This window comes from Phocoena sinus, chromosome 18 (assembly GCF_008692025.1).
Source record: "Phocoena sinus isolate mPhoSin1 chromosome 18, mPhoSin1.pri, whole genome shotgun sequence".
NCBI classification, from domain to species: domain Eukaryota; kingdom Metazoa; phylum Chordata; class Mammalia; order Artiodactyla; family Phocoenidae; genus Phocoena; species Phocoena sinus.
The window spans coordinates 8809987-8823857 of NC_045780.1; the positions used below are offsets into that span (position 1 = coordinate 8809987).

At 35.6% G+C, this 13871-nt stretch overlaps 1 protein-coding gene across 3 annotated transcripts in view; it reads left to right on the plus strand.

Moving 5' to 3' along the window:
* Positions 1–13871, plus strand: part of BRCA2 (BRCA2 DNA repair associated) — a 56095-nt gene that overhangs the window by 28008 nt on the left and 14216 nt on the right. For 2 of the 3 annotated variants that reach the window (XM_032611191.1, XM_032611192.1), the window contains exons 14-21: positions 4303–4712; positions 5186–5367; positions 6116–6303; positions 7946–8116; positions 8611–8965; positions 10682–10837; positions 10941–11085; positions 13375–13496. In XM_032611191.1, coding sequence (XP_032467082.1) covers positions 4303–4712; positions 5186–5367; positions 6116–6303; positions 7946–8116; positions 8611–8965; positions 10682–10837; positions 10941–11085; positions 13375–13496 — 1729 coding nt within the window. The remainder of the gene's footprint in view (positions 1–4302; positions 4713–5185; positions 5368–6115; positions 6304–7945; positions 8117–8610; positions 8966–10681; positions 10838–10940; positions 11086–13374; positions 13497–13871) is intronic. The other variant, XM_032611193.1, reaches the window with a different exon arrangement.

The following is a 13871-nucleotide window of genomic DNA, read 5'->3' on the forward strand; positions in this document are numbered from 1 at the left end:
AGCTTCCAGTTAATCTACAGTGTTGCTTACAATCAGTAACGGTGTACCAAAGGCTTCCAAACAGCTCTGTGATCCCCGATGCTTAAATATGAACAGACAACCAAAGATTACCGAACATCACAAAAACCAAAAATGAAATAACCAAAAATCAAACTAATGAAAATAACTTAGAAGAAACACTATTCAAGGAGCAGAATGAAAAGAGAATTATATGTATAAAGCTGAGAGTTTGGGTGTGAATGAATGATAGGTACATAGAAAAGCAGCAGAGTTTAAAAAAAATAACCCAATGGAAAGCAAAAGTTGTAAAGATAGGAAGTACAATGAGAATGTACTACATATTAATACCACATATACTTTTTACTACTATAACACACTCAGCTGTAAAAAGTATTTAGTCATAATATAAATGTGAAATATTGACAGAATCGAATACATAACTTGAGAAGATGAGGAAAGGAGAGAGAGAAAGAGTGTTTGGTAAAGTGGAAGTAGTCTTGTGGGAGCTAAATCTTCATTCTCCGTGGTGGCTTTTCAATAGAAAAAAGCCCAGAAGAAGCAGTTACTGAGGTGTCACTTATAGATAATGGATGTGAATATCACAGAAGCATCTCAAATTGTAGACAGCAGTTGTAAAATCTTTTCTAATGGTAAATTTTTAAGCCCAAACATATGGTTTAAATTGCATTAATGTTATCTTTTCAAAAATAACTGCTTGTGACATTGTTGAAAAAGTCATCGAACTGTATTCTGGAATATATTTTTCAGCAGGCCACTAATATACATGTGTTGAATGTAGAAATCCAGGTGATTTTTTAAATTTTCATTTTCAAAAGTAGGTTGTAATATTAAAAATAAAGTAAATGCTTACTTATCTACATATTACCTTAATTTACTCATATGATGGGAAAATAGTTTTATGCATTTAACAAACAGGTATTAAGCACCTTTTCGAAGTATCTAATTTATACTGTGTTGATAGATGAAAAGATATGTAAGTCCAAGTCAGATTGCTTGTCTTGGAGCCAGGCATGAAAAGAATTATTGTGCTATAAATACTAAAATGAATATAATAAAGTGATGTGAGAGCATAGAAAAATTGGCAGCTTAAATATGTGACCAAAGCTTAATAGGAAAAGTACTTTAGATGGAATGTAAAGAATGCTGGTTAAAGAGGGCATTCCAAATCTGGAAACAGTAAGAAGTTGTGTGACTTTCATCATGGGATTTGGCAGGCTGGGGGTGGGCTGAGGATGAGGAAACACAAAGAAATGGAGAGAGTAGGACCAAGAAGGAAGCCTCCTGTATGTCATTTCTGACAAGTCGAAACCTGGATAGGCGATACTCTGTCTTTGGAAGTTTAAGAAGAGACGCGACGTAACCAGATTCGTGTTTTAGAAGCAGACCAGAGAGAAAATGTTGCAAGGAGATTAGTAAGGAAGTAAAGGCCTTAGTTTAGTTAATACATGTGGTAGAGAGTGAGTGGAAGACAGATTCAAGATTTGGCCAGAGAGTCATTAACTGAGAGTGGCAAAATATCTCCATGTGGATTCAAATAGAGGTCTTGATCATAACTTGCAAAGCAAACTCCTCATTTTTGCAATATTTTTCATATTTAAAAACATTGGAGTGAAAAATCAGTGAAAGTAAGTTTTGGAGTACATAGGTTTATTCATTCCTGTGCACTTGATCTCATCTAGGTCTATTCAAGAAAACCAGTCCAGCCATTGTCCCCTCTCTCTCCTGCATTGATCATTTTTCCACCTTACTGGATTAGTCCCATCAGTGTAGGTAGTTGCTATAAATCTCCCATCTTGAAAAGAAAAGCCTTTCTTGACTCCTCTTATCCCACCAGTCCATTTCTATGCCCCACTTAAAGCACATCTCATGAGAATTGTCTCAACTCACTTTCTCTACTTCATCTCTTCCCTTTCTCTCCTGAGCCCATCCCAGTCTTTCATCACTACCCACTACCCCTCATCAAGATTACCAGTTACCATTTTCTTTACTCTGGCTTCTGGGACATCTGTCTTACGTCTCCTCCTATCCCACTGGCTGTTCTTTCTTACTCTCCTTTGCTAATTCTTCCCCTAACTGCTAAATGTTAAATACCCCCATGGTTCAGCTCCAGATGGCTTCTCTTCCTGCCCTTCCTCCCTAGTATCTCATCCACTCTCATGACTCTGTATACCATCTATTTGGTGACAGCTCCAAAATTAATATCTTTAGCCCAGATTTCTTCCCTGAACAACATATTTATTCATTCAGCTACCTACTTGACATTTTTATTTGGGTGACTTACAGATATCTTAAATGTAACATCTCCAAAGCTGATATTCTTTCCCCTTACTTGTTTTCCTATAAACGTAAAAGTCTAACAGCTCTGCTTTCAAAATATACCCCAAATCCAATCACTTCTCACCATTTCCACCCTTAACACCTGGTCACCATAAAACTGTCTACATTATTTCAACAGAACTGGTCTTTCTGCTTCCTACTTTGCCTCCCCCCACCTCGCTATACACAGTGAATTTTCAGCAAAGAAGCCAGAGGGATCCTTTTAAATATAAGGCAGATTATGTCATTTCTGGACTCAAAAACTGTTCCATGACTTCCCATCGCATAGTACAAGCCAGAAGTCCTTATCATGGTATGCAGGTTCTTTGTGATCTGGCCTTTTTGCTACCTTTCCAGTCTCACCTGCTAACTTTCCCCTTGACTACTCTGCTCCAGGCATACTTGTGTCTAGCCCAGTACGTGATGTCTACTCTGCCTGTAGCAGTCTTCTCCCAAATCTCTTCATGGCTTTCCCTCTCACTTCCTTTAGGTCTCTGTATAAATGTCACCTTGTCAATAATGTTTTCCTTACCAGCCTATATAAAATATCATTTATTTATTTCTGCTGGACACACTTCCTGTCCCCCTTACCATGCTTTAATTTTCTCCATAGCATATATAATACCAATTGACGTATTTACTTGTTTGTCTGTTTCCCCCCACTAGAATGTAGACTCTATGATTTTGTTTCATTTGTCACTATATCCCCCAGCCAGAACACTGCCTGGCAAGTAGTAGGAACACATTAAATATTTGCTGGATAGATGAATGGATAACTAAATAAGTTGTAGGGTAACTTCAAGTTCCATGGGCATAGGGTTGGGTAAAAGGAAGTATGGGGTTTTCAACAAAATATCGAGGAAGAACATGTACGCTAGGGAAGGTGGTAAGTTTAGTTTGGGACATGCTTAGTTTGAGATGAGTGTGGAACATCAAGATAAGGATGTCTGGTACTAGATGCAGTTCAAAGTATAGGAATAACACCTGGGGAATGTCGGGCATAAAGATACAGATTGATATTTTTATTGTTAGATGGTAATTTAAGCAATGTAAATGACTCATATCACCCAGGGGAAGTGTCTAGGGAAGAAATCCAACTTTGGAGGCAGGAAGATTTTTAAGAGAAAGAGGAAAAGAACAGTTAAAAAAAAAAGGAAAGAAAGAAAAAGAGGGACAATCGTGGTGTAAATATTCGCAGTGAGAATTTTAAAAAGGAACAAGTTGTGAAAACTGTTAGAGGTCAAGCAGAATGAGTTCACACATGAGGCTTTTTTAAATTTTGGTATTGGGAGGTCATTAGCAACTTTATTGAGAAAAGTTTCTATAGAATAGTGGGGAAAATGAGAGTTCAGAGAGTGGAAAGTGAGGAAGTGAAAATAGCTAGTTTAGATTACCTATGGAGGAAGGTTGGCCATGAGGGGTACGTAACAGTATCCGCTTGAAAGGGAGATAAGGTTGAGAAAAAAGTCAAGAGTGGGCAAGGCTTTCTGAATGAAAAAGGTGTAACAGATGATAGAGAAAGGAAGGAGATGGAATAATCATTGCAAGAGTGGGGCTCCCGAGGAGACTGGGATACTAGATGGGGTCAAGAATACAGGTGAAGAGGTTACCATGAGAAGAGGACGGGTAGACAGATGTCTGGCGAAGGAGGTAAGTGAGGAGCTGTGATAGACCTGGAAGAGACAGACGGGGGAATCCAGGTTTGACAGATTCTCTTCTCTCATGTTTGTAGGTGGTAAAGTCAAAGGCTGGGAGTCAGTGTGTGAGAGAGAGTTACAGACTTGGAGAGTGTGGTATTGTTTTGGAGGGCAACCATGATGAAATGCAGAACGGTTACCAGAATAGGATTGCCATGTAGCAATTGAGGGTCTACGAAAAAAAATACATATTCCAAAACATTTATATATATATATATGTACATTTACTGGTAAATAATCAAGCTTAAATATTTTCTCCCCATTGTAGCACAAGTACGGAAAGGCGAGAAATGCAGAATCCAAATTTCACTGCATCTGGTCAAGAATTTCTATCTAAATCTCATTTTTCTGAACACCCGACCTTGGAAAAGTCTTCAAGCAGTTTATCAGTTTCAGGGCAGCCACTTTGTAAGGTTCCTGCCCCAAGAAATGAAAAAAGGAGACACTCGATAACTACAGGCAAACCAATGAAAGTCTTTGTCCCACCTTTTAAAACTAAATCGCATGTTCACAGAGATGAACAGTGTGTTAACAGGAATACTAATTTCGAGGAAAACAAACAAAAACAAAAAAACATAGATGAACATGGCTCTGGTGATCATGAAAATAATGTTAATGACAGTGAAATTCATCAAACAACAACTATGCTTTTCACAAAGGGTGAAGAAGAACATTTAGGTATTGTGTGAAAATTTGTGTTGACGTATTTTTGCCTTTCAGATATATATATTTCTTATGTTAAATAACACCTTGCGGATTTTTGCCCCTTTTATGATTACTAATTTCAAAACCTTTTGTATTGCTTTAGATATTTCTGTCCAAAGATTAAGTTTAAATTACTCTAATGTTTTCTTTCAAAGGTAGCTAACTGTAGACATTCTTCTTAAAAAAAAAAAAAGCTATTAGACATGCAGTCTAGGACAGCTATTATTGGATTATGATTTTTATCAGGCTACTAATTTTCTTCCAAATTCGAAATAAAAATAATCTATTTCTGTTCTTTTAGAAACGTTTATCAAGTAGAAACTTTTTTTCATCCCTTAAGATTTAAAGTTAGAGCAAATTGATATATATCATTTTATAAAACAAGGGTTGTGCTTTTAAATTTTATATTCAATTTTACTTTTTGTTAATTATTTATTCTTTAATAGATTTAATTACAAATCTTCAGACTGCCAGAGATATACAGGATATGCGAATTAAAAAGAAACAAAGGCAACGTATTTTTCCACAGCCAGGTAGTCTGTATCTTGCAAAAACATCCACTATGCCTAGAATCTCTCTGAAAGTAGCAGTAGAAGGCCGAGTCCCCACTGCATGTTCTCATAAACAGGTATGCTTTTGTCTATAATGCGAATTAATAGCTTTTATAGCAATGTGTAACTTTATTTCATTAACTGGCATCTTCAGATTGTTTAAAGAAAACAAACTGATGCAGAAATGGATGAGTAAAATCATCTTGCTTCCTAATCAGCCTGCAGTGGCAACCTCCTTCTCCTCTGCTGTCTTATCCTAAAGTGATCAGTGCTTCAAAACTACAATTTCTCTTTCGCCTTCAAAATGTATTCATTTTATTACTGTAAGTGCTCTCAGCTGGGTGTTAAAGTAGTCTCATTGAATTTAAAGTGTGAATGACTCATAACCCTGAACCTGCTAAGAGCCATTTACATTTTTAAAAGGATTTTTATTAAGCCAGTACTATCTAGTTGGAATTTGGAGCAATGGAGAGGTGAGAGTCTGGGCCTCTTCTGAGTTTTTTAACTTAAGAGGTTTTCTTAAACATTAAATTACTTTTTTATCCCCACAACGACTTCCTATGGCAGATGTAGCAGGAGGCATGTACATAAGGGAAATGGGAAAGGTGCAGCAGACTCTTGAATGTATAGGTCATTTATATTATGTAAAAATTTTTTGGCTTCTAGTAAGTAAGTTACATATTTTTATAGTGAATATTTTCATATTTAAATGAAAAACTTTGGGTAGATTCAGTTTGGGTGTATTATAATTTTTTTTTTCTGTGAAACATTCTTTTTGATGTTTCCTACTCATTATCAAATTTTTCTATCATTTATTTTGTGCAGCTATATAGGTACGGTGTTTCTAAACATTGTGTAAAAATTAACAGCAAAAATGCAGAGTCTTTTCAGTTTCACACTCAGGATTATTTTGGTAAGGAAAGTTTATGGGCTGGAAAGGGAATACAGTTGGCTGATGGTGGATGGCTCATACCCTCCAATGATGGAATGGCTGGAAAAGAAGAATTTTATAGGTACTCTCTACAAAAAGAAATTTTGTATTATCTAACTTTTGTATGTTCCATCATCTCTCTTTTCCTCACAAGTCCCTTTTTATCTTTCCTTATCTCTCCTGAACTTAAAAATTTGGCTAGAAATCAAAAGTTTATACATTGAATCATTTTAAGTACATGTGGTTCACTTGATATTCTGTTGAAATCTTTTGAAAAGTGAATTTTGGTTTGTCTTAGGATTTAGTGAATTGGTTTTTCTTAAATTAGGACATTATAGCTTTTATAAAATAAAAACTGATAAGAAAAGTTAAGTGTGAGTTGGCCTTATCGTAAACCCACACACATGTGTATACTTGTGTGGATATTCTCTTTCATTGTGTATTTCAGTAAATATAAAATATAAAAAATAAAGTTAAACAGAAATACTTAAATATCAGTAATACCAAGTGACTAGAAAACTCCAGTGCCCTAAAAAATCAACAGTTTAGGAACTATATATCCTCTTAGGATTCTAGTGTTTATACAAACATAATTTTAAATGTTTGCTATCAGGGAGGTATTACCTCATGCCAATGACAAGAGATAGGAAACCTTTCTCCTGTGCCCTTATTTTTGAGATCTCGGTATATCTTTCTAAAGTTTATAGTTTTGAGAAAAGTGTTAAAATATTTTTTCCTTAAATTTCTGTTATGTTTTTGGAGTATTTTAAAACACGAATGTTATTTACATCTTGGTACTTGTCCCACATAACAAATATCAGCTGTTGATTCTAGTTGGAAAAGTAACAGCTGTATCACTTAATTGTATTAGGTAGACTGCATAGTGTAGAGGTTGAGTGATTACTCTGTAATCAGGTGGGCATGGTTCAAACTGCGTTGTTGAGGCTCAAGCTGTGTTTTTGATCATTCAACAAATATTTATTGAGAACCTACTATGTGTCTGATACTATCTTGGGTACTAGGGATAGCAAAACAAAAAAATCTCTGCCCTAATAAATCATATATTCTAGTTTGGGACAGGGAAAGAAAATTTTAAAAGGGAATAAGTAAATGGTATAATATATTAAAAAGTGATAAATACTTTGAAGATAAAGCTGGAAAAAGGGGGTAAGAGAGAGTTAGGTGAGGAGAGGTATACAATTTTTTAAATAGAGTAAGAAGGTAATGTGTAAGGGTACTGATGCTGGTGGTTGGTAAATAGGAGGGTGGAAGTTTATGGAAGTTCTCTTTTAATTACTTCTGTTTATGTAGTGCTGAGAGTGAGAATGGGAAAGGAGGAGGAGTTGTAGATTTGAGCAGAAAGGGCTCAAGTTGTAGATTTGAGCAGATATCAAGAAGAGAACCAGGACTAGAGAAGGAAGTTCTTAGGTGATTTCTAAAAACAATCTCTTTGATAAGAAATATATAATCTAAAATATAATTATTTTCCAGTCAGGATCTCATTTTCCAGTTGAAATAATTATATTGACTAACATGTTAAGTGAAATTTTTATTAGCATATTTTGATACATGTCATTTTCTAAAATTATAATACTACGTTAACTCATAACAACTTATTGAATGATCTTGTACAATTTAGTTTTTGTGCAAAGAATAGCTGGGGTTATTGAATTCAGTATCATCTTACCTGGTTTTTATTATTTCTTCTACCTTTATTTGTTCAGAGCTCTGTGTGACACCCCAGGTGTGGATCCAAAGCTTATTTCTAGAGTTTGGGTCTATAATCATTATAGATGGATTATATGGAAACTGGCAGCTATGGAATTTGCCTTTCCTAAAGAATTTGCTAATAGATGCCTAAGCCCAGAAAGGGTACTTCTTCAACTCAAATACAGGCAAGTTTAAAGCTCTATATTATGTAATCATATATTGTATGGGTCAGACTTCTGTGCTGTCTGTGACTTGCACGTCAGAGCCAGTTGTTGGTGACAGCTGCCATCCCACACTGCTGTTCAGTTGTATAGCGCAGTTCTCTTGTCACCCTCCAGCCCCCACTTAAGAGCAGTCACACATTCATACACCCTATGCTTCCCTCTTCTCCCACCCTCTCCTTAACCTCTTGGCACATGAGAAGAATATGAATTACTAATTTGATCGGCTCTTCAGGGATTGCTAGTAAAGCATTTTTGCATTTTGGGGGTTTTAATATTTAATTCATATTTTAGCAGTATAAAACTTAATATATTACCAGCTACCAAATTTTAAATTCTCTTCAGTCTCAGTATTCAATAAAGGTATTTAATTTTTATTCTCAATTATTCGGTGACTTTTTTTTACCATGAAATTCTAGACCCACAATTTCTAAAATAATTCTTTTTTTTCCTTTTAGGTATGATATGGAAATTGATAGAAGCAGAAGATCAGCTATAAAAAAGATAATGGAAAGGGATGACACAGCTGCAAAAACGCTTGTTCTCTGTGTTTCTGAAATAATTTCATTAAGCACAAATATATCTGAAACTTCTAGCAGTAAAACTAATAGTATGGATACCACAAAAGCGGCCGTTGTCGAACTTACAGATGGATGGTATGCTATTAAGGCCCAGGTGGATCCTCCCCTCTTAGCTCTCTTAAAGAACAGTAGACTAACTGTGGGTCAGAAGATCATAATTCACGGAGCAGAGCTGGTGGGGTCTCCTGATGCCTGTACGCCTCTTGAAGCCCCAGAATCTCTTATGTTAAAGGTAAATTAAATTAATGTACACTCGGTAAAAATCAGTCACTGATTCAGTTAAATTCTAGAGAGAGTTTACATTTAAATTTTAAAATTTACTTACGCCTATTAAGGATGCTTCGTTTCTTGAAAATGTACTGATACTGTTATTAGTTTAAGTGGCATATTTCTCAGATAGTTAAATATTTGTGTTTTTGGAAAGCCAGAGATATTTACTGAGCTGAAATAATGCAGTTGCAGTTAAAGAGCAGGAGTAAATTTGCACCGGATGTTTGATTTTGGTACCTATAGCCCTCATGTTGTTCTCATAGTATTGCTCTGCTTCCACCGTGATTACTTGGCCAAATCTCTGTTCCAGTATGATTAGAACATTAGATTTCAGTGATTCTTGTATATAGAATACTAAAGTACACCTTTCATCTCTATGTAGATTTAAACCTAGATAACAGGACTTTGTTATGTTGAATAGTCTGTAATATTGCTATCAGAAATGACTGCTAATGTTGCACATTCAGATTCACTTTTGAGGTAACCTTGTAAAGAATTTACTTCTGTTGTATTCTGGATCACTGTAATTCAGGAAAGCATTTTAATAAATCAATCATTTTTAAGTTAAAGAGATAATTTGTCATTAACTTGGGTTGCTTTTAGTCAAGCTGAAACAGGCTTTTGTTTTATGTTGCTTAGAATATCAAAGTTGCACTGGCTTTCAGTTTTTGTTTTGTTTTTATCAAATAAATATATGTGCATAATTTCAAAACTCAAGTAAATAACCACATACACAAAAGCAGTCACTGATGCAACCCTGCCTAACCCCCCTTCATGCTCCCCAAAGGCAAGCACTTCCAATCCCTTTGGCTGTTTCTTTTGCTTATACTGTTAGGTCTTCTTTTCACCTTCAGTTTAGACATTAACTGTTAGCTTCCTGCTATGAAAGATGAGGAGTGAAGTCAGTATTCAATGTTTATGTTATAATGACTATGAAAAATATTTTTTGCAACTCAGCATACAGTATACCATGATTACATTTCCTTTCTTTACAACTTACTGCTTTCCCTGGAGTTATTAACTGTCTTGTCTTTTTTGTCTTTCTTAATTTTCTTTATCCTTATTACCAACTCATTCCCACACAGGAGCCATATAAAAATTGTCTCACTATGTTAAAATACCTTTATCAGTTCCATTTCTTTTTCTTGGAGATTCCTTGGATCTCTCCATGTTCCTGCTCAGTTCTGAACTGGTTATCTTCTATGTATGCTGCACAGTTATTCTTGAAATTATTTTCACCTCTTTCTGAGTTAGAAAGCCCTATACTCTGAATTCCATACCTTTCTAGATGTATTCCCTAGCTTTAAGGGCACACAACCGCCAGAGGCTTCTTGAGAAAGGAAACATGCAGGTTTTTTTTTTATCTTATTACAAGATTGGCTGAATATAGAATTTGAGGTTGAAATACTATAATTCTTTCAGAATTTTGAAGACATTTCCTCTATTACCTTCTTGCTTCTGGTATAGTTTCTGTTAAGTTCAGTGCTGGTCTTATTCCCAGTCCTTTACTATGTGATCTGTTCCTAAGACGTTTTTAAGATTGTCTCCATCACTCTGAAATTTCACAATGAGGTGATTTGGTGTCAGCTGTAAAAGCAGGAAAATTATTATAAAATCTGAAATAGAATTGAATACAGGTATATATTTAACTTACAAATCAATTTATTAATTTGTCTAGATTTCTGCTAACAGTACTCGGCCTGCTTGCTGGTATGCCAAACTCGGATTCTTTTCCAATCCTAGACCTTTTCCTCTTCCCTTGTCATCACTTTTCAGCGATGGAGGAAATGTTGGTTGTGTTGACATAATTATTCAAAGAGCATACCCTATACAGGTATGATGTATTCTTGAAACTTACTCTGTATTTCTTTCTTTAGAGACAATTAATTTGAATGACTGCTCCCTACCCTGTATTTCTGTTTGACACATTATTACAGTGGATGGAGAAGACATCATCTGGATTATACATATTTCGAAATGAAAGAGAAGAAGAAAAGGAAGCAACAAAATATGCAGAAGCCCAACAAAAGAAACTGGAAGCCCTGTTCACTAAAATTCAAGCAGAATTTGAAGAGCATGAAGGTAAAATGAGTTGTATTTACAAGATCTTTTTTTCAGATTTTTAGAGGCTTCTAACTGGGTGAATTGTCTTTATTTTGAGTAATAGATTTTTTTTTCTAATTCTGAATTTGAATTTTTTCTGATTTGAAAAAAAAAATATTACATACATAGGTAAACAGATAAGCATTGAATTGGCCCCCAAATATCACATCCTTATTCAACATAGTGAGCTTTTAGATCCTCACAAATTGTCTTAGGCAATTAAACATTACATACCTACAGCACTTTTCAGAAGTCTTAATTAAACTGGCCCATAAGCTTTACTAAAGTAAATACTAAAGTATTTGTAGCATTGATTTTTGGTATTAGAGGAAAAAAAGCCACAAGGGAAAGAACTATCAACTTATTCTCCCCAAGCTGTTTGTCATTCTCTTTCCTCTGTGTCCTTATATACTTTATAGAACTTACATTTTTGCTGTTGTAGTTGTTGATCTTTATGTTTTTATACCTGGAACTAGAGCTTATTTTCTCTGTGGCATCAATTTGAATAATAAAAATCATAGTGTTTTATGCTTAAAGGACATGAAATTTTACTTTTTTTTTTTTTTTTTTTTTTTTTTTTTTAGTTTTTTGCCATACGCGGGCCTCTCACTGTTGTGGCCTCCCCCCCTGCGGAGCACAGGCTCCGGACGCGCAGGCTCAGCGGCCACGGCTCACGGGCCCAGCCGCTCCGCGGCATGTGGGATCTTCCTGGACCGGGGCACAAACCCGCGTCCCCTGCATCGGCAGGCGGACTCTCAACCACTGCGCCACCAGGGAAGCCCCTACTTTTTTTATCTACCTTTTTTTATTGCAGAAAATTTTATGTTCTGCATTTCTTCATGATTTTTTTTTTTTTTGAATTTTATTTTATTTTTTATACAGCAGGTCCTTATTAGTCATCAGTTTTATACACATCAGTGTATATATGTCAATCCCAATCTCCTGATTCATCACACCACCACCACCACCCCCTGTTGCTTTCCCCCCTTGGTGTCCATACATTTGTTGTCTACATCCGTGTCTCAATTTCTACCCTGCAAACCGGTTCATCTGTACCATTTTTCTAGGTTCCACATATATGCATTAATATACGATATTTGTTTCTCTCTTTCTGACTTGCTTCACTCTGTATGACAGTCTCTAGACCCATCCACGTCTCTACAAATGACCCAATTTCATTCCTTTTTATGGCTGAGTAATATTCCATTGTATATATGTGCCACATCTTCTTTATCCATTCATTTGTCGATGGGCATTTAGGTTGCTTCCATGACCTGGCTATTGTAAATAGTGCTGCAGTGAACATTGGGGTACATGACTCTTTTTGATTATGGTTTTCTAAGGTTATATGCCCAGTAGTGGGATTGCTGGGTTGCATGGTAGTTCTATTTTTAGTTTTTTAAGAAACCTCCATACTATTCTCCATAGTGGCTATATGAGTTTACATTCCCACCAACAGTGCAAGAGGGTTCCCTTTTCTCCACACCCTCTCTAGCATTTGTTGTTTGTAGATTTTCTGATGATGCCCATTCTAACTGGTGTGAGGTGATACCTCATTGTAGTTTTGATTTGCATTTCTCTAATAATTAGTGATGTTGAGCAGCTTTTCATGTGCTTCTTGGCCATCTGTATGTCTTCTTTGGAGAAATGTCTATTTAGGTCTTCTGCCCATTTTTGGATTGGGTTGCTTGTTTCTTTAATATTGAGCTGCATGAGCTGTTTATATATTTTGGAGATTAATCCTTTGTTGATTTGTTTGCAAATATTTTCTCCCATTCTGAGGGTTGTCTTTTCGTCTTGATTGTAGTTTCCTTTGCTTTGCAAAAGCTTTTAAGTTTCATTAGGTCCCATTTGTTTATTTTTGTTTTTATTTCCATTACTCTAGGAGGTGGATCTCATGATTTTCTTCATTGTTTAACTTCATGTTCTAAATAAATTTGCAGGAAAATGGGACTGAATATTTGATTTGCTTAAAATTATCACTAGCTCACAATTAAGTGAATCATGAAATAATTTACTTACATGAAATCACTTTCGTGTAAGTCATGTAAATTTCATGTAAATCATGAAATTTACAAATTGCTCTAATGACGTAAACTCTTTGTAGGAGAACTTATTAAACTAGTTTCAAATTTTCCTGGAGAACTTTTAGCAGATAAGTGGTTTATTTTTAACCTTCCTTCTTTGGGTGTTTTTTTTTGTTGAGTTCTCTAGTTTTCAGAGTTCTTAAATTTATAGTTCAGCTAATTAGTGTTGCTTTTTTCCTAGAAAATATAACAGAACGATGTATACCATCACGTGCACTAACAAGACAGCAAGTCCATGCTCTGCAAGGTGGTGCAGAACTTTATGAAGCTGTGAAGGATTCACCAGATCCAAGTTACCTTGAGGTGAGAGTAAGCTGGCTTACAGTGAGGCTAATCTTCATCCTTCAAGGTGGAAAGCTATAGTCACTCATCTGGCAATTACAGGAAGCACTGTGTTGAAATGCTGTGTTTCTCCAAGGGATGTGTACCTCAGTGATGGGGTCCTCGGTGATGTACCAAACCAGGGTGCTACATTTCTACTTCTGTACCAAATAGAGGATGAGAGGGTTAAATAATTTATATATTAAATATGGTTTAAAATGCAGGCAAAACTTGCTTATTTTTAAGATAAAACAAGTACCTTCAGAGCACTGTCTCAGTTTCCATGTTCTCAGCTCTTTCTCAGATCCTATGTAGAGTTTATTTCATAATCCTCTACCTTAAGGATACTTAGGTGGA